This window comes from Pseudophryne corroboree, chromosome 12 (genome assembly GCF_028390025.1).
Source record: "Pseudophryne corroboree isolate aPseCor3 chromosome 12, aPseCor3.hap2, whole genome shotgun sequence".
NCBI lineage: Eukaryota > Metazoa > Chordata > Amphibia > Anura > Myobatrachidae > Pseudophryne > Pseudophryne corroboree.
In genome coordinates, this window is record NC_086455.1 from 14,289,645 (window position 1) to 14,305,823 (window position 16,179).

Sequence of the window (16,179 nt, forward strand, 5' to 3'; positions counted from 1 at the left end):
GGAGGAGAACGTTATGCAGGGAGGAGAACGTTATGCAGGGAGGAGAATGTGAATGTTATGCAGGGAGGAGAATGTTATGCAGGGAGGAGAATGTTATGCAGGGAGGAGAATGTTATGCAGGGAGGAGAACGTTATACAGGGAGGAGAATGTTATGCAGGGAGGAGAACGTTATGCAGGGAGGAGAATGTTATGCAGGGAGGAGAACGTTATGCAGGGAGGAGAACGTTATGCAGGGAGGAGAATGTGAATGTTATGCAGGGAGGAGAACGTTATGCAGGGAAGAGAACGTTATGCAGGGAGGAGAATGTGAATGTTATGCAGGGAGGAGAACGTTATGCAGGGAGGAGAATGTGAATGTTATGCAGGGAGGAGAACGTTATGCAGGGAGGAGAATGTGAATGTTATGCAGGGAGGAGAACGTTATGCAGGGAGGAGAATGTGAATGTTATGCAGGGAGGAGAACGTTATGCAGGGAGGAGAATGTGAATGTTATGCAGGGAGGAGAACGTTATGCAGGGAGGAGAATGTGAATGTTATGCAGGGAGGAGAACGTTATGCAGGGAGGAGAATGTGAATGTTATGCAGGGAGGAGAACGTTATGCAGGGAGGAGAATGTGAATGTTATGCAGGGAGGAGAATGTTATGCAGGGAGGAGAATGTGAATGTTATGCAGGGAGGAGAACGTTATGCAGGGAGGAGAATGTGAATGTTATGCAGGGAGGAGAACGTTATGCAGGGAGGAGAATGTGAACGTTATGCAGGGAGGAGAACGTTATGAGGAGAATGTTATGCAGGGAGGAGAACGTTATGCAGGGAGGAGAACGTTATGCAGGGAGGAGAACGTTATGCAGGGAGGAGAACGTTATGCAGGGAGGAGAACGTTATGCAGGGAGGAGAACGTTATGCAGGGAGGAGAACGTTATGCAGGGAGGAGAACGTTATGCAGGGAGGAGAACATTATGCAGGGAGGAGAATGTTATGCAGGGAGGAGAACGTTATACAGGGAGGAGAATGTTATGCAGGGAGGAGAAAGTTATGCAGGGAGGAGAACGTTATACAGGGAGGAGAATGTTATGCAGGGAGGAGAACGTTATACAGGGAGAACGTTATGCAGGGAGGAGAACGTTATGCAGGGAGGAGAACATTATGCAGGGAGGAGAATGTTATGCAGGGAGGAGAACGTTATACAGGGAGGAGAATGTTATGCAGGGAGGAGAATGTTATGCAGGGAGGAGAATGTTATGCAGGGAGGAGAACGTTATGCAGGGAGGAGAACGTTATGCAGGGAGGAGAATGTGAATGTTATGCAGGGAGGAGAACGTTATGCAGGGAGGAGAACGTTATGCAGGGAGGAGAACGTTATGCAGGGAGGAGAATGTGAATGTTATGCAGGGAGGAGAATGTTATGCAGGGAGGAGAATGTTATGCAGGGAGGAGAATGTTATGCAGGGAGGAGAACGTTATACAGGGAGGAGAATGTTATGCAGGGAGGAGAACGTTATGCAGGGAGGAGAATGTTATGCAGGGAGGAGAACGTTATGCAGGGAGGAGAACGTTATGCAGGGAGGAGAATGTGAATGTTATGCAGGGAGGAGAACGTTATGCAGGGAAGAGAACGTTATGCAGGGAGGAGAATGTGAATGTTATGCAGGGAGGAGAACGTTATGCAGGGAGGAGAATGTGAATGTTATGCAGGGAGGAGAACGTTATGCAGGGAGGAGAATGTGAATGTTATGCAGGGAGGAGAACGTTATGCAGGGAGGAGAATGTGAATGTTATGCAGGGAGGAGAACGTTATGCAGGGAGGAGAATGTGAATGTTATGCAGGGAGGAGAACGTTATGCAGGGAGGAGAATGTGAATGTTATGCAGGGAGGAGAACGTTATGCAGGGAGGAGAATGTGAATGTTATGCAGGGAGGAGAACGTTATGCAGGGAGGAGAATGTGAATGTTATGCAGGGAGGAGAATGTTATGCAGGGAGGAGAATGTGAATGTTATGCAGGGAGGAGAACGTTATGCAGGGAGGAGAATGTGAATGTTATGCAGGGAGGAGAACGTTATGCAGGGAGGAGAATGTGAATGTTATGCAGGGAGGAGAACGTTATGCAGGGAGGAGAATGTGAATGTTATGCAGGGAGGAGAACGTTATGCAGGGAGGAGAACGTTATGCAGGGAGGAGAACGTTATGCATGGAGGAGAACGTTATGCAGGGAGGAGAACGTTATGCATGGAGGAGAACGTTATGCAGGGAGGAGAACGTTATGCAGGGAGGAGAACGTTATGCAGGGAGGAGAACGTTATGCAGGGAGGAGAATGTGAATGTTATGCAGGGAGGAGAACGTTATGCAGGGAGGAGAACGTTATGCAGGGAGGAGAACGTTATGCAGGGAGGAGAACGTTATGCAGGGAGGAGAATGTGAATGTTATGCAGGGAGGAGAACGTTATGCAGGGAGGAGAATGTGAATGTTATGCAGGGAGGAGAATGTTATGCAGGGAGGAGAATGTGAATGTTATGCAGGGAGGAGAACGTTATGCAGGGAGGAGAATGTGAATGTTATGCAGGGAGGAGAATGTTATGCAGGGAGGAGAATGTGAATGTTATGCAGGGAGGAGAACGTTATGCAGGGAGGAGAATGTGAATGTTATGCAGGGAGGAGAACGTTATGCAGGGAGGAGAATGTGAATGTTATGCAGGGAGGAGAACGTTATGCAGGGAGGAGAATGTGAACGTTATGCAGGGAGGAGAACGTTATGCAGGGAGGAGAACGTTATGCAGGGAGGAGAATGTGAATGTTATGCAGGGAGGAGAACGTTATGCAGGGAGGAGAATGTGAATGTTATGCAGGGAGGAGAACGTTATGCAGGGAGGAGAATGTGAATGTTATGCAGGGAGGAGAACGTTATGCAGGGAGGAGAACGTTATGCAGGGAGGAGAATGTGAATGTTATGCAGGGAGGAGAACGTTATGCAGGGAGGAGAATGTGAATGTTATGCAGGGAGGAGAATGTTATGCAGGGAGGAGAATGTTATACAGGGAGGAGAACGTTATGCAGGGAGGAGAACGTTATGCAGGGAGGAGAATGTGAATGTTATGCAGGGAGGAGAACGTTATGCAGGGAGGAGAATGTGAATGTTATGCAGGGAGGAGAACGTTATGCAGGGAGGAGAATGTGAATGTTATGCAGGGAGGAGAACGTTATGCAGGGAGGAGAACGTTATGCAGGGAGGAGAACGTTATGCAGGGAGGAGAACGTTATGCAGGGAGGAGAACGTTATACAGGGAGGAGAACGTTATGCAGGGAGGAGAACGTTATGCAGGGAGGAGAATGTGAATGTTATGCAGGGAGGAGAACGTTATGCAGGGAGGAGAACGTTATACATGGAGGAGAAAGTTATGCAGGGAGGAGAACGTTATGCAGGGAGGAGAACGTTATGCAGGGAGGAGAACGTTATGCAGGGAGGAGAACGTTATGCAGGGAGGAGAACGTTATACAGGGAGGAGAATGTTATGCAGGGAGGAGAACGTTATGCAGGGAGGAGAACGTTATGCAGGGAGGAGAACGTTATACAGGGAGGAGAACGTTATACAGGGAGGAGAATGTTATGCAGGGAGGAGAACGTTATGCAGGGAGGAGAACGTTATGCAGGGAGGAGAATGTGAATGTTATGCAGGGAGGAGAACGTTATGCAGGGAGGAGAATGTGAATGTTATGCAGGGAGGAGAACGTTATGCAGGGAGGAGAACGTTATGCAGGGAGGAGAACGTTATGCAGGGAGGAGAACGTTATACAGGGAGGAGAATGTTATGCAGGGAGGAGAACGTTATGCAGGGAGGAGAATGTGAATGTTATGCAGGGAGGAGAACGTTATGCAGGGAGGAGAACGTTATGCAGGGAGGAGAACGTTATACAGGGAGGAGAACGTTATGCAGGGAGGAGAACGTTATACAGGGAGGAGAATGTTATGCAGGGAGGAGAACGTTATGCAGGGAGGAGAACGTTATGCAGGGAGGAGAACGTTATACAGGGAGGAGAACGTTATGCAGGGAGGAGAACGTTATGCAGGGAGGAGAATGTTATGCAGGGAGGAGAACGTTATGCAGGGAGGAGAACGTTATGCAGGGAGGAGAACGTTATACAGGGAGGAGAATGTTATGCAGGGAGGAGAACGTTATGCAGGGAGGAGAACGTTATGCAGGGAGGAGAACGTTATGCAGGGAGGAGAACGTTATGCAGGGAGGAGAACGTTATGCAGGGAGGAGAACGTTATGCAGGGAGGAGAACGTTATGCAGGGAGGAGAACGTTATGCAGGGAGGAGAACGTTATGCAGGGAGGAGAACGTTATGCAGGGAGGAGAACGTTATGCATGCTCAGATTGCAGTTGCTTTTTGCAGTGCGTGCGCAGTCTGCTGATAATGGCAGGATAGATATGGGTACGACTCAGAATCAGGACATTCCCCAGTATTCACTATTCATTTCCTTGCTAAACAATAAACATAGCCCTCTATGATCCCTACCATCTCTTTGCCTCATTTGTAAAAACAGGATTGGCATAAGGAACAATTGTCTTCTTCACTCCCGTCTCTGCGCATTATACAGATGACCCTTTAATCAGCCATACCGTCCGTAGCCCACTATAAATGAGTTCTGTAACTGTCCTATGTATGATCGCAGGCACATTACCTTGTGTTGGGCTGCACGTCTCTGTCAATCTCAATGTACTGGAGAGCTCACTTACAGGGTTCTTGGCTCTACAAGTGTACGAGCTGTTAGCGTTGTCCGGGGTGATGCCAATCACTAATGTGCTGCTGTTATGACTTAAAGTCTTCTGGTCTTGAGTCCAGCTAAAAGACACATCATCTCCCATCTCCACTGAGCAGTTCATGGTGACCACACAGCTGTCATTCTGCAAACCACCCGTCACGCTGGCCGATAACTGTGCGATCTGTTCTGTTACAAGGAAAAGAATTCTGTTACAGTAAATACAGGATTTGCTTCTTTAAAAACCTTGATTTAGGATGAAATGTTTTCTGCAATTCTAAATAGGACTCAGCCAAAGGCCGACTACACACCTGAGCGACGGCCAAACGTCCCGATGGACTTGCCAAATTCCCTTCAGCCCAGACCAACGGAGGTTGGCTGTACACACCTGCCCAATGTCATTTCACAGCACTGGGACCCATGCATCATCTTCCAGTCGGGCTTTCAGCAGGGACGACTGAAATACGGCGCATGCGACCAGTGGTGCAGAGAGGCAGGGGGAGCAGGTACAAATTACCCGGGCCCAGGCTGCTGGAGGGGCCCTGGGTCCGTTGCCCCCCCTCCACCAAGGACATAAGTACTCTGGCCGGCAGGCGATGGTGGCATCCACCTGGTGATTTTATAAGATGGCGCCGCACATAGAAATCATAGAAAGTCTTTGCTCTCTAGCGGCCAGCGTCATCTTCTCATATATCACTGGGAAGATGGAGCTGGTCGGGGAGGAGAGACCCGCTTCCAGATCAAGTAAGGTAGGACGTGGGTTCCCTCCCCCTGCACCCCTATGTTAAAAAGGTGCCCCCCTATGTTAAAATGGTATCCCTCCTTGTGAAGCACGCTCGGCGGCTCCACAATTATTTTAGTATTCACTTATTTTATACTAAAGGGCATAGTCACGCCCACTTAATAAGCCACACCCATAGGCCTTTACCGGGGCCCGGCGTAGCTCTCAACGGCCCTGCATGTGACCCACAGGAGTGCACAATAGTGCGTACACACTAGGCGACATTCACGATTTGTCGTGCTGATACGGCAAATCCTGCATATATTAGCACCACCCTTACAAAATGATACCGGAATATCTAGTAACTTCTGTAGCAGAACAGCAGGAATTCAAAGACCCGGACTACTATAATCTGGGAGATATCTACTGTCGGAGTCTGACAAAACACTATCTGCTAAAAAGCTCTTGGAACACTTGCATTTGCAACTCCTATAGCTTATAAAGTATAGTGGGAGGTCTCATAAATGAAGTCGGTCCAGACTGTTGGAGTATAGCAACAGGTGCAGGCTGTGTGTTGCTTAAAAGTTATACTGGAGGGACAGTAGTGACAGGGTGTTGGGGTGTAGGGGAGAGGATAGAGTATCCCAGGGGAGAGGAACAGGATGGATAGTACAGTACCCCTCTCCCTTTCTGGGGCACATTTATCATAATTCTGGACAAGGAATGTAATTTCCATTGGATAAATTTGCCGTACATCGCACTGTGACATGCTTACTTATGCAGGTCCCTGGTGACGGGCAGGGAAGGAGGATGGGGAAGGGATCTGCTGAGACCCCTTTCCTAAGCCTCCCTGCCGGGTACAGTAGAGCAGGAGATTTTTATGAAATCTCCAAATGCTCTGTGACAAATGGAAATGATATTAGAATAATGTGAACAGAGGTTGAAAACATCTATTTTTACACTATTTTAGTAAAAAGAAATGTTTGATATGGATATGTCCTCATATAGTACATCTTTGCTGAAGTCACGCCAAATAACCCCTCTTGGAATGCCTGGTTGCAAAAGAATTGGGTGTCTTTTTCTCTAAAAATGCGTCTTAGCTGCAACGTGACTAGGACGCGCAAGGAGACTGTTCTGATTCATTTGATATATGACACTTGTATATCTGTGTGTGACTAAGGCTGGGTACACATTAGAACGATATATCATTCCGACGTGAATCGGAACAATATATTGGCCGTAATGTTTCGTGTGTACCCACGATCGCAAGCTCCCATGGTTTGTTTGCTGGGTCCTCCCGTCGGTCGGACATGCTGGCAGTGACGGCTTGCAGGTGAATGCGGCCGTGCAATATATTGTTCAGTCTGTTTGGAGGACCGATATATCATTATATATTATATCAGTCATGCTGTCGGCTAGGGTACACATCATCTAATACATCTCGTGGCGTATTGAGGCTAGATGTATGAGGATGCATCTGTAAATAGGTCTCTCTCTCTCCCCCTCCCTCTGTGGAACAGCTCAGGAAGTATGCCTCGCTGCTTCCAGTCCTCTATATATACTGTACGGCTGTATTGGTAAAGGAAGTGATGCTGGTCTAGTGCGGATGCACTGCTCGCACACAGATGGTGAGATGAAAGAGAAGCCGATTAGTGATACCACTCACACAGCCATATGTGACCGTTCCATATGTGGCCTTATGCAGGTCATACTCCCGGGGGAGACGTAGGTGATTAACGATCCATCGCGGATCTCCTCGACTCACCGATCCTGATAATTTTTTGGTGAATCGAGGATTTTCAACATGTTCAATTTCCCCAAACTCCTGACCCAAGCGATCGCTCTGATTCTCCACTGATGTATGTGCCCATTTAGTTGTCTAACTTTTCAGTCCGTCCTGATTTTTGGTTATTTGGCACATAGGGGGTTAGTCAGAGTTGGTCGCAGATTTTGCTATTGTAGCAAAATCTGCAACCACTGAAATCACATGCTGGGAGCCGCCCAGTGCGCAGGGCAAGACCGCCCAGCATGTGTGACGCTGCCCCCGCAATGCGATCGTAATTCAATTGCATCAAATAGAGGTTGACCCCTGCCTACGCAGCATGGCTGCGTACAGCAGGCGGGCCGGCACCGTGTTTCCTATCGCAGGCGACATCATTAGCCGGCCCCCAAAAATGGGCATGACACGCCTGCATTTCCTGCGCTCCTTGCCTACCCCGGACGCCCATCGCCTGTCAATAATTATGCAATCGCATCCTTCAGGGATGCGATCGCATAGTGAAGGGTCGCATATGTGAATTACAGCCGCTGCGCATGCGCAGACCCTGTGGACGCCACCGCACGTCCAAGTCTTAATAAGACCCATAGTCATAATCTCTGAGCACAAGGAACTGTAACCACTTTTCCATGACAACCTTTTCAATAAACATCACTGTTGCCATCTGGGTTTAAAAATCCATAGATCTTACCATAAATTTTGAGGTCAAAATTGCAAAACCGTTCTGTTTTATTGATTTCAACTGTCAGCTCGTACACTCCTTCATCTCCCCTCTGTAGCCGGAGGAGCGAGACGCTGCCACAGCTTTCATTGTACTGGAATCTGCTGTCATCTGTATCCACCACTTTAGTCTTGAGATTGTAATGCAGCAGTTTTGTTTTGTAGTTTTCCTGCACCTTCCGAATTACAAGACTTTCAGACCCTGCTTCCATATTCAGTTGGACAAATACTTGAGACTGTCCTAGGGTTCCATATAGTCTGGTCTTATTTCCACATAGAGCCGAGTTACCTTCATTAAAAAACAAAAACAACAACAATATTACATATAGAGTCACATATAGAGTACAGATGGTGTAATGGTTAGCATTACTGCCTCACAGCACTGGGGTCATGGATTCGATTCCCACCATGCATAGGCAAACGCAGGGGGGGTTATGGTTGCCCAGAAATGCCCCTTCTCTTGGCAAGTGGCTCAAATTTTGACAATAGCAACGGTATATAATACGATTACTAGAGCTGCTGCCACATCATGCAAGTTAAGAGAGAGAGCAGAACACACAAACTGCAACCAGGCGCTTAATTGAATTTAATTAATATATCATCAATTAATTATTCTCAAGCTGCAATACAGAGCTACTGACTTGGGGTCTTCAAGTCAGAATAATTAGCACAGGTGGTCCCTGTGCTGATTCCCAAAGCTGCTTTACCAATTAGCTCTCTGCGCTATTTATTATGGTATGGCTGATGTTCAAATGATCAAACTACAAATTTTACTATATTTCATATGTTTTAATACACATAAAAATTAGACCGGTCTAAAATATCATAAACAATGTAAAACAATAATAATCAGTATTATCAAAAATACTATAGACTTAACACAAGGAGGTGGAGCCAAGCTACTATATGCCCAGTTCTCGTAATGGACAAATAGTTTTGACTATACTTCAGTCCGCATATTAAACTTATTAAAATGCACATTCATTTATTTCTGTAACCCATGTAGGGATATGAGTTCCTTAAGTGCTTTTTAAAGATGAACAATGTTCCATATTCAACTGCTCGTCAGCAAAGACAGAAATAAAGCATGAAAATGCGCTCCTGGACGGAGCCTTACGTGTAATAACCGTCCGTGCTGTGTATCGCAAATTGAAGCCCCCAAAGGTCTGTGTCGCGGTCCCGGTTTCAGGGGATCAAGCGTCTGCAATGACGCCCGCTGATGACAAGGGTATCCAGCCACAGGGATCAACGAGACCGCACCGTTTTGGTGCTGCTTGCAAGCACCCAGGTCCCGGTCTCTCTCCTCTCAATTGCTGACGGGCTATTGTTGGTGGCGATGAACAGCAATATTGGTAGGTTCAAGAAGAATATATGGGTCCAAAATCCACACTACTGACGCGTTTCGCTCCTTTTACAGAAGCTTTATCCAAGAAAATCTTGGATAAAGCTTCTGTAAAAGGAGCGAAACGCGTCAGTAGGGTGGATTTTGGACCCATATATTCTTCTTGAACCTACCAATATTGCTGTTCATCGCCACCAACAATAGCCCGTCAGCAATTGAGAGGAGAGAGACCGGGACCTGGGTGCTTGCAAGCAGCACCAAAACGGTGCGGTCTCGTTGATCCCTGTGGCTGGATACCCTCGTCATCAGCGGGCGTCATTGCAGACGCTTGATCCCCTGAAACCGGGACCGCGACACAGACCTTTGGGGGCTTCAATTTGCGATACACAGCACGGACGGTTATTACACGTAAGGCTCCGTCCAGGAGCGCATTTTCATGCTTTATTTCTGTCTTTGCTGACGAGCAGTTGAATATGGAACATTGTTCATCTTTAAAAAGCACTTAAGGAACTCATATCCCTACATGGGTTACAGAAATAAATGAATGTGCATTTTAATAAGTTTAATATGCGGACTGAAGTATAGTCAAAACTATTTGTCCATTACGAGAACTGGGCATATAGTAGCTTGGCTCCACCTCCTTGTGTTAAGTCTATAGTATTTTTGATAATACTGATTATTATTGTTTTACATTGTTTATGATATTTTAGACCGGTCTAATTTTTATGTGTATTAAAACATATGAAATATAGTAAAATTTGTAGTTTGATCATTTGAACATCAGCCATACCATAATAAATAGCGCAGAGAGCTAATTGGTAAAAGAGAGAGAGCAGAGCTGCTACACGTGCCCAGTGGTAGCAGCTTCTTCTTCAAGTTTGCTGTGTGTGGATCTGAGCACTCAATCAGTGCACTGGACCAGAGAGTAGCTACCAGAAAGAAGAGACAGGAGCCTTATCATGAGGTGGGAGAATGTGTGCTTAGAAAGTGCAATACTGGTTTTGTGTTTGCGTATTTATTTATTATAGTATGTTTAACCTTTCATGACCACTTATCTTATTTATATTATTTAAATGTTTGATACAGTCTATACTATAGACCATCTATAGTGTTACATATTAATACTGTATTCCATGTTCTGCAGAGCGGTAGACTGTGAATTACATTTGGAAACCCCCCTCTAGAAATCCTGCGTTTGCCACTGCCATGGCCCTAATTGTGTGGAGTTTGTATATTCTCCCCATACTTGCGTGGGTTTCTTCCCACAATCCAAAAATATACTGGTAGGTTAATTGTCTTCCAACAAAATTAAGCCTAGCGTGAATGTGTTTGTGTGTACAATTACATGTGGCAGGGAATATAGATTGTAAGCGCCACTGGGGCAAGGACTGATGTGAAAGGGCAAATATTCTCTGTTAAGCGCTGCGGAATATGTGTGCGCTATATAAGTAACTGGTAATAATAATAAAGAGTGATCATCTCCTGGTTTTTATTACTATTCAGTGCCTACAAGTTTTTTCTCACCGTTGATTTCCAGTATACAGATGTGTCCTCGTACACTTAGCATCTATACGTCATATAGCGCAAGTTGCCCAGCGCGACTGAGATGCTCCAAGGGTTTTAGAGTAGCGCCTTTTTTTTTAATGTTCCCTATTATTCACATCGCAGTGAAACGCCACCCACAGTGTGCCAGAGACGCCGGGCTGCGACTTTAACCGTACAGGAATTAGTTTTAAACACATACAAAGTCACAGATGATGCACAACTGAACTTGGCGTGAGAAAAAGTCAAAGACGCTACATCGTAGCACTTTATATACAGGTTCAGGCTCTGTCGCGTGCAGATGCCAAGTGTTGTACATCACGTGGGATGCGGTCAATTTACCTACAATCAAAATCCCAATGGTCAAAATACCAACAACCACTGACTGACGGTCAAAATACCGACATTTACAATGTCGACAGGTCATAAGGTCGACATGAGTTTTTCATGATTTTTTCATTGAAACTGACTTGATTATACTTTACCATCCCAGTGGACCTGGAGGGGGAATATAATAGGGTGCTGAGCGCAGAGAGCCATTCGAGGGGATGCGGGGCACTTATACGGTGTCCATGTCGACTCATGTCGACATGTACACACAAAAAAACACTGGAAAACTCTTGTCAGCTTTTTGACCTGTCAACATTTTAAATGTCGGTATTTTGACCTTGTCGGGATTTTGATTGTAGGTATTTCATACTGATCCCCATCACGTTGCTCAGTGCAAGCTAACTAAGTAGTTTGGGCGTTCCCAGTTGTTTTATTTGTGCAAATAAGATGCACATTTTGAGCAAGAAAGAGCCTGGGCAAATCACCCTGGAACCTGGCGCGCCGGGAGGGGCTCCTGCAGCCACAGTGTATGAGAACACATCTATACCTAACAGCAGGGTAAACAATAACATAAGAATACAGACAGTCAGAAATCAAAGCATTAAAGGAGGGGAAAAAAAAGAAGTAAAAGCGTAAAGAAGGAACAGCGAGAAAGATAAATGGCAAGTTTTATATATGCGCACCGCCTCACCTGCCATAGGGGGTCATTCCGACCTGATCGCATGCTGCCGTTTTTCGCAGCGCAGTGATCAGGTCACTACTGCGCATGCGTGTGCACCGCAATGCGCAGGTGCGTCGTACGGGTACAAAGCGGATCGTTGCTGGGCGATGGATTTAACGAAGAATTCATTCGCACAGCCGATCGCAAGGAGATTGACAGGAAGAGGGCCTTTCTGGGTGGCAACTGACCGTTTTCAGGGAGTGGTTGGGAAAATGCAGGTGTGTCCAAGCGTTTGCAGGGCGGGTGTCTGACGTCAATTCCGGGACCGGACAGGCTGAAGCAATCGCAGCGGCTGAGTAAGTTCAGAGCTACTCAGAAACTGCACAAACTGTTTTTGTACCGCTCGGCTGCACAGGCGTTCGCACACTTGCAAAGCGAAAATACACTCCCCCGTGGGCAGCGACTATGCGTTTGCACGGCTGCAAAAAGTAGCTAGCGAGCGAACAACTCGGAATGATCCCCATAGACTTTTTACTCCACAGCTTTGACTATAAAAATTATTAGAATAACACAAAGAAGATATTTCTAACCTATTCTTTGTGTTTTCATATACTTTATACAGTCAAAACTCTGGCACAAACGTTAGTATGTCATGCACGCACCAACAGTCTACACCATAGCACAGTTCTGCAAAACACAATCACACTATGTTCTTGTCATTGTATTCATTCCCACCATGATCCATAACACAATGGGGAAAATGCATCAAACCTTGGAGAGAGATAAAATACCAGCCAATCAGCTGCTAGCGGTCATTTTTTAGATACAGCCTGTAACATGGCAGTTAGATGCTGACTGGTTGGTACTTTTTCTATCTCCACTTTATCTCTCTCCAAGGTTTGATACATCTCCCCCTACATATAGAGATCGTTTCAGATGCCAGTCCATAACATCACAGTGACGGTCTCAAGACAATCATTTGGAATCAAGACTTTTGTTTTGCTACTGATTTCCAATGTACTAGTAACAGCAAATTGTTGGTTACTAGTATTACTAACTTCATTGAATTCTTAATGGTATCCGGACTCTGAGTCGACACCACTTAGGTCGACACCCATTGGTTGACAGTTAATAGATAGACACTAGAAATAAGTCGTCAACAAGGTTGACATGCGTTTTTCACATTTTCTTTTCTTTTTTTTTACTTTTTCATACTTTATGATCCTAATTGGGGTTCCCGGCCACTTTACGAAGAAACGACACAAAAAAACATGAAAAACTCATGTCAACCTTTTTTTTCATGTCTATCTTGTTCGTGTCGGCCTAATGGCTGTGTCGACCCAGCCACTGTCGACCAATAGGTGTCGACCCAATGGGTGTCGACCTAGCCACTGTCGACCCTGAGTCCCATACCCTTCTTAATGATGCCCCAAACACGAAGGTGAATTAGATCTACCACTGGTCCTTGGTAATAATCACAACGCTCCACAACGTTTTCTTGTGTCTTATGACACAAAGATAATAATACCATATTATAAATATAAAGACCATTTTTGGGATTACATTTAAGTATAGAATACAAAACTAAACCTTAGTTCTGGTGAAACAATATATACAGCCTGATTTTAAAATTAGCAGGAAGAACATCTCCCCAAATACACTGGGCCATACCACAAGTCCATGAACCTAAGTTCAAGAACTACTCTTTATTAAAGTCATATTTGCTCTAATGAACCTGAAGGTGAAAGTTACTGTATAGGTTACTTTACAGTGATGGGACCTCAGTGCTCCTTGTGATCTACCCTGACCCATGGAAAATCCAATAATAACAATTTAAAACAGACGCTTACCAAAACATCTTGTGGTCATCAAGCACAGAAGGTACCAGGCACAGAACATGATTAAGAAGTCTCCTTCACCCTCTCTCTCTCTCTCTCTCTCTCTTCCCCTTTGCAGAGAAACTCCTTGCGGTGTATACAGCAGCTCAAAGATACTCTAGCGTAGATCCTATCATGTGGGTTTATTAGCCCGTAGAGTAGAAAAATGTGTTTTCCGTTCTAATTTACTGTGTAGATAACAGATTCTTTTTTTTTTCTCCGGAAATAACATTTGAGTTTGTGACAAATGGTTTAACTTACCAAACGAGTTTCAATAACCTGATATGTTTCACTGCCTGATACAACTAAAGTGCTCTTCTCGTTTGGTAGATGTGTCAGCCAAAAAATTATTCCATGCGAAAACGCGTGTTTCCCAGAGGAATGAGTCACATTTGTGTAAATACTTAAAATTAGAGATATGCACCAACCCCCGTGTTTTGGTTCTAATTCGTCATTGGTTTTGGATTTGCCAAAACCGCCCTTATGTGTTTTGGTTTCGGATCTGTATTTTTTATTGTATTTTTTCAAAAATGTATAAAAACAGCTAAAATCACATCATTTGGACCATTCTTTGTTCCTACAGTGTTATAAACATCAGTGGCATTAATTTCCTTTTTTTTTTTCCAGTGAATTATGACCACTTCACAGCTCATACTATTGTTTTCTTCCAGTTTAGGCCGAAAGGTTGCACCGAGCTAGCTAGCTGGCTGACTGAGCTATGTGACAGCCGTGGGCGGTACAGACAATTTCAACCATGGCACAACTAGGAAACAGAGTGGCACTGCAGTGGCAGACAGGGTGGCAGTTGAATAAAGTAAACTATACGAACCTACAACAAAGTGAAACCAAGAATATTTTCATTAATCAAGAACTAGCTCAGAGACCTGAGGGAAGTTCAGGGAAGTGGAGGTTCAGTATATAGTGGAAGGCCGGTAAAAGAATGAGAAATTGATTGAATAGATTATTTAAAAAAAAAAAAAACAGACATGGACTATATCGACATCTAGCAAATTAGGAGAGAAAAGAAAACAAAATGATCGATTTATTGGTTGATTAATTAAAATTAACATGTGTGAGGCCTACAACAAGAGTTGTACCTGTTCTACAAACAAATTCAGAGAGAAAAGGCCATAACTAAAGACAACAGATTGATTGATTGATTGATTGATTGATTGATTAAAATTAACATGTGTGAGGCACCACATAATTTCTGGTTTAAAAAATAAAATGTTTGACTTAACAAATGTCTCATTTCGGTATCCTATGCTGAAATGCAATACATATTATTACACTACTCTTACATCACTGCTAAACTCCTCAGCCTATTAGGGATATAATCAAATTCTGATTGCTTTCAATATCATACATCAGAAGCAGTACTTTATCACTGTATATAGGGATGTACGGTGGTCAGCGGTGCCAAGGGGGTGGGGGTGGGGGGTGAGCAGGTACCATTTAGCCAGGCCCACATCTGATGGGAGGGGTCCAGTGGGGGGGGGGGGGGGGAGTAAGTCCCCCCACCCTTCACCTGGAAGCAGCGGCTGCAGCTGTTCTCCTAAGCCCAGCACGTGTTATATTCTGGTTTTTTTTTTCTAAGTGTGCAGGGCCACACCTGCTGTGATTAGGCCATGCCCCCTGATAAGTACCTGGGCCCGGCCAGGCACTCTACTGCCCTGGTGGAGGTCCATACATTTTGGACTCTTATTCAGTTGTACATCAGGGATAAACTGGGTATACCCATCACTGTTTCTCCTGAATGGACCCCATGGGTTATCTACATGTTCCCACGGCAGCCTAGGCCTTTTTTGGGTCAATGTATACTGTTAGCTCAAATAGCTGCTGCAGGCAAGAAGACTGTCTTATCCCAATGGATATCCTCAGATTCCCTATCTTTAATTTTATTGATACCTTGAATGTCATACTTATTTCACAAGGACTGGTTGGAAATGGCAATCAATAAAGAAAAGAAAGCAAAGAAGTTTTTGATATTTGGTTACCATATGTGCGTACTTTATCTGCTTCCTGTAAAATAGTCCCTTTGAAAAGCTGTAGCATTAACCACGTGGTACAACCTAGAGGCGGTCTCCTCAGGCCATTTTGATGGTGTGGACCTTTTTCCAAAGGAATGTATTTGCTCCCATTTTGTTTACTTGATGCGTGTGTTTAACAAATTAAGCACTTCAGTGACGGACAGGGACTGCCACCTTTATGGCTGAAGTGCTTGGTTTTTTTGGGCCCCCACAAACCAGTTTTTTGGAAGGACTACATCCGATCACTAATAAGGAGGTTGTTGATGAGGGTGTCAGTTACAAGTTTTAATTTTTAAAATAAATGTCATGAACTCGCCGCAACTGATGTAACATGGAGTAGGTGCCTAGATGGTTACATCCCTACCACTCCTAATTTTGGCCTCACAAATGGACTATATGCCTACACAAATGTTGT

At 45.0% G+C, this 16,179-nt stretch overlaps 2 protein-coding genes across 2 annotated transcripts in view; one reads left to right on the forward strand and one right to left on the reverse strand.

The window, feature by feature from the left end:
• LOC134980299 (signaling lymphocytic activation molecule-like) overlaps nt 1-13,879 on the reverse strand; it is a 53,939-nt gene extending 40,060 nt beyond the window's left edge. The window contains exons 1-3 of the mRNA XM_063947054.1: nt 13,708-13,879; nt 7,954-8,271; nt 4,687-4,953 (exon numbers count right to left, since the gene is read on the reverse strand). Coding sequence (XP_063803124.1) covers nt 4,687-4,953; nt 7,954-8,271; nt 13,708-13,756 — 634 coding nt within the window. The 5' untranslated portion in view covers nt 13,757-13,879. The remainder of the gene's footprint in view (nt 1-4,686; nt 4,954-7,953; nt 8,272-13,707) is intronic.
• NAXE (NAD(P)HX epimerase) overlaps nt 1-16,179 on the forward strand; it is an 84,568-nt gene that overhangs the window by 18,783 nt on the left and 49,606 nt on the right. The window lies entirely within an intron of this gene.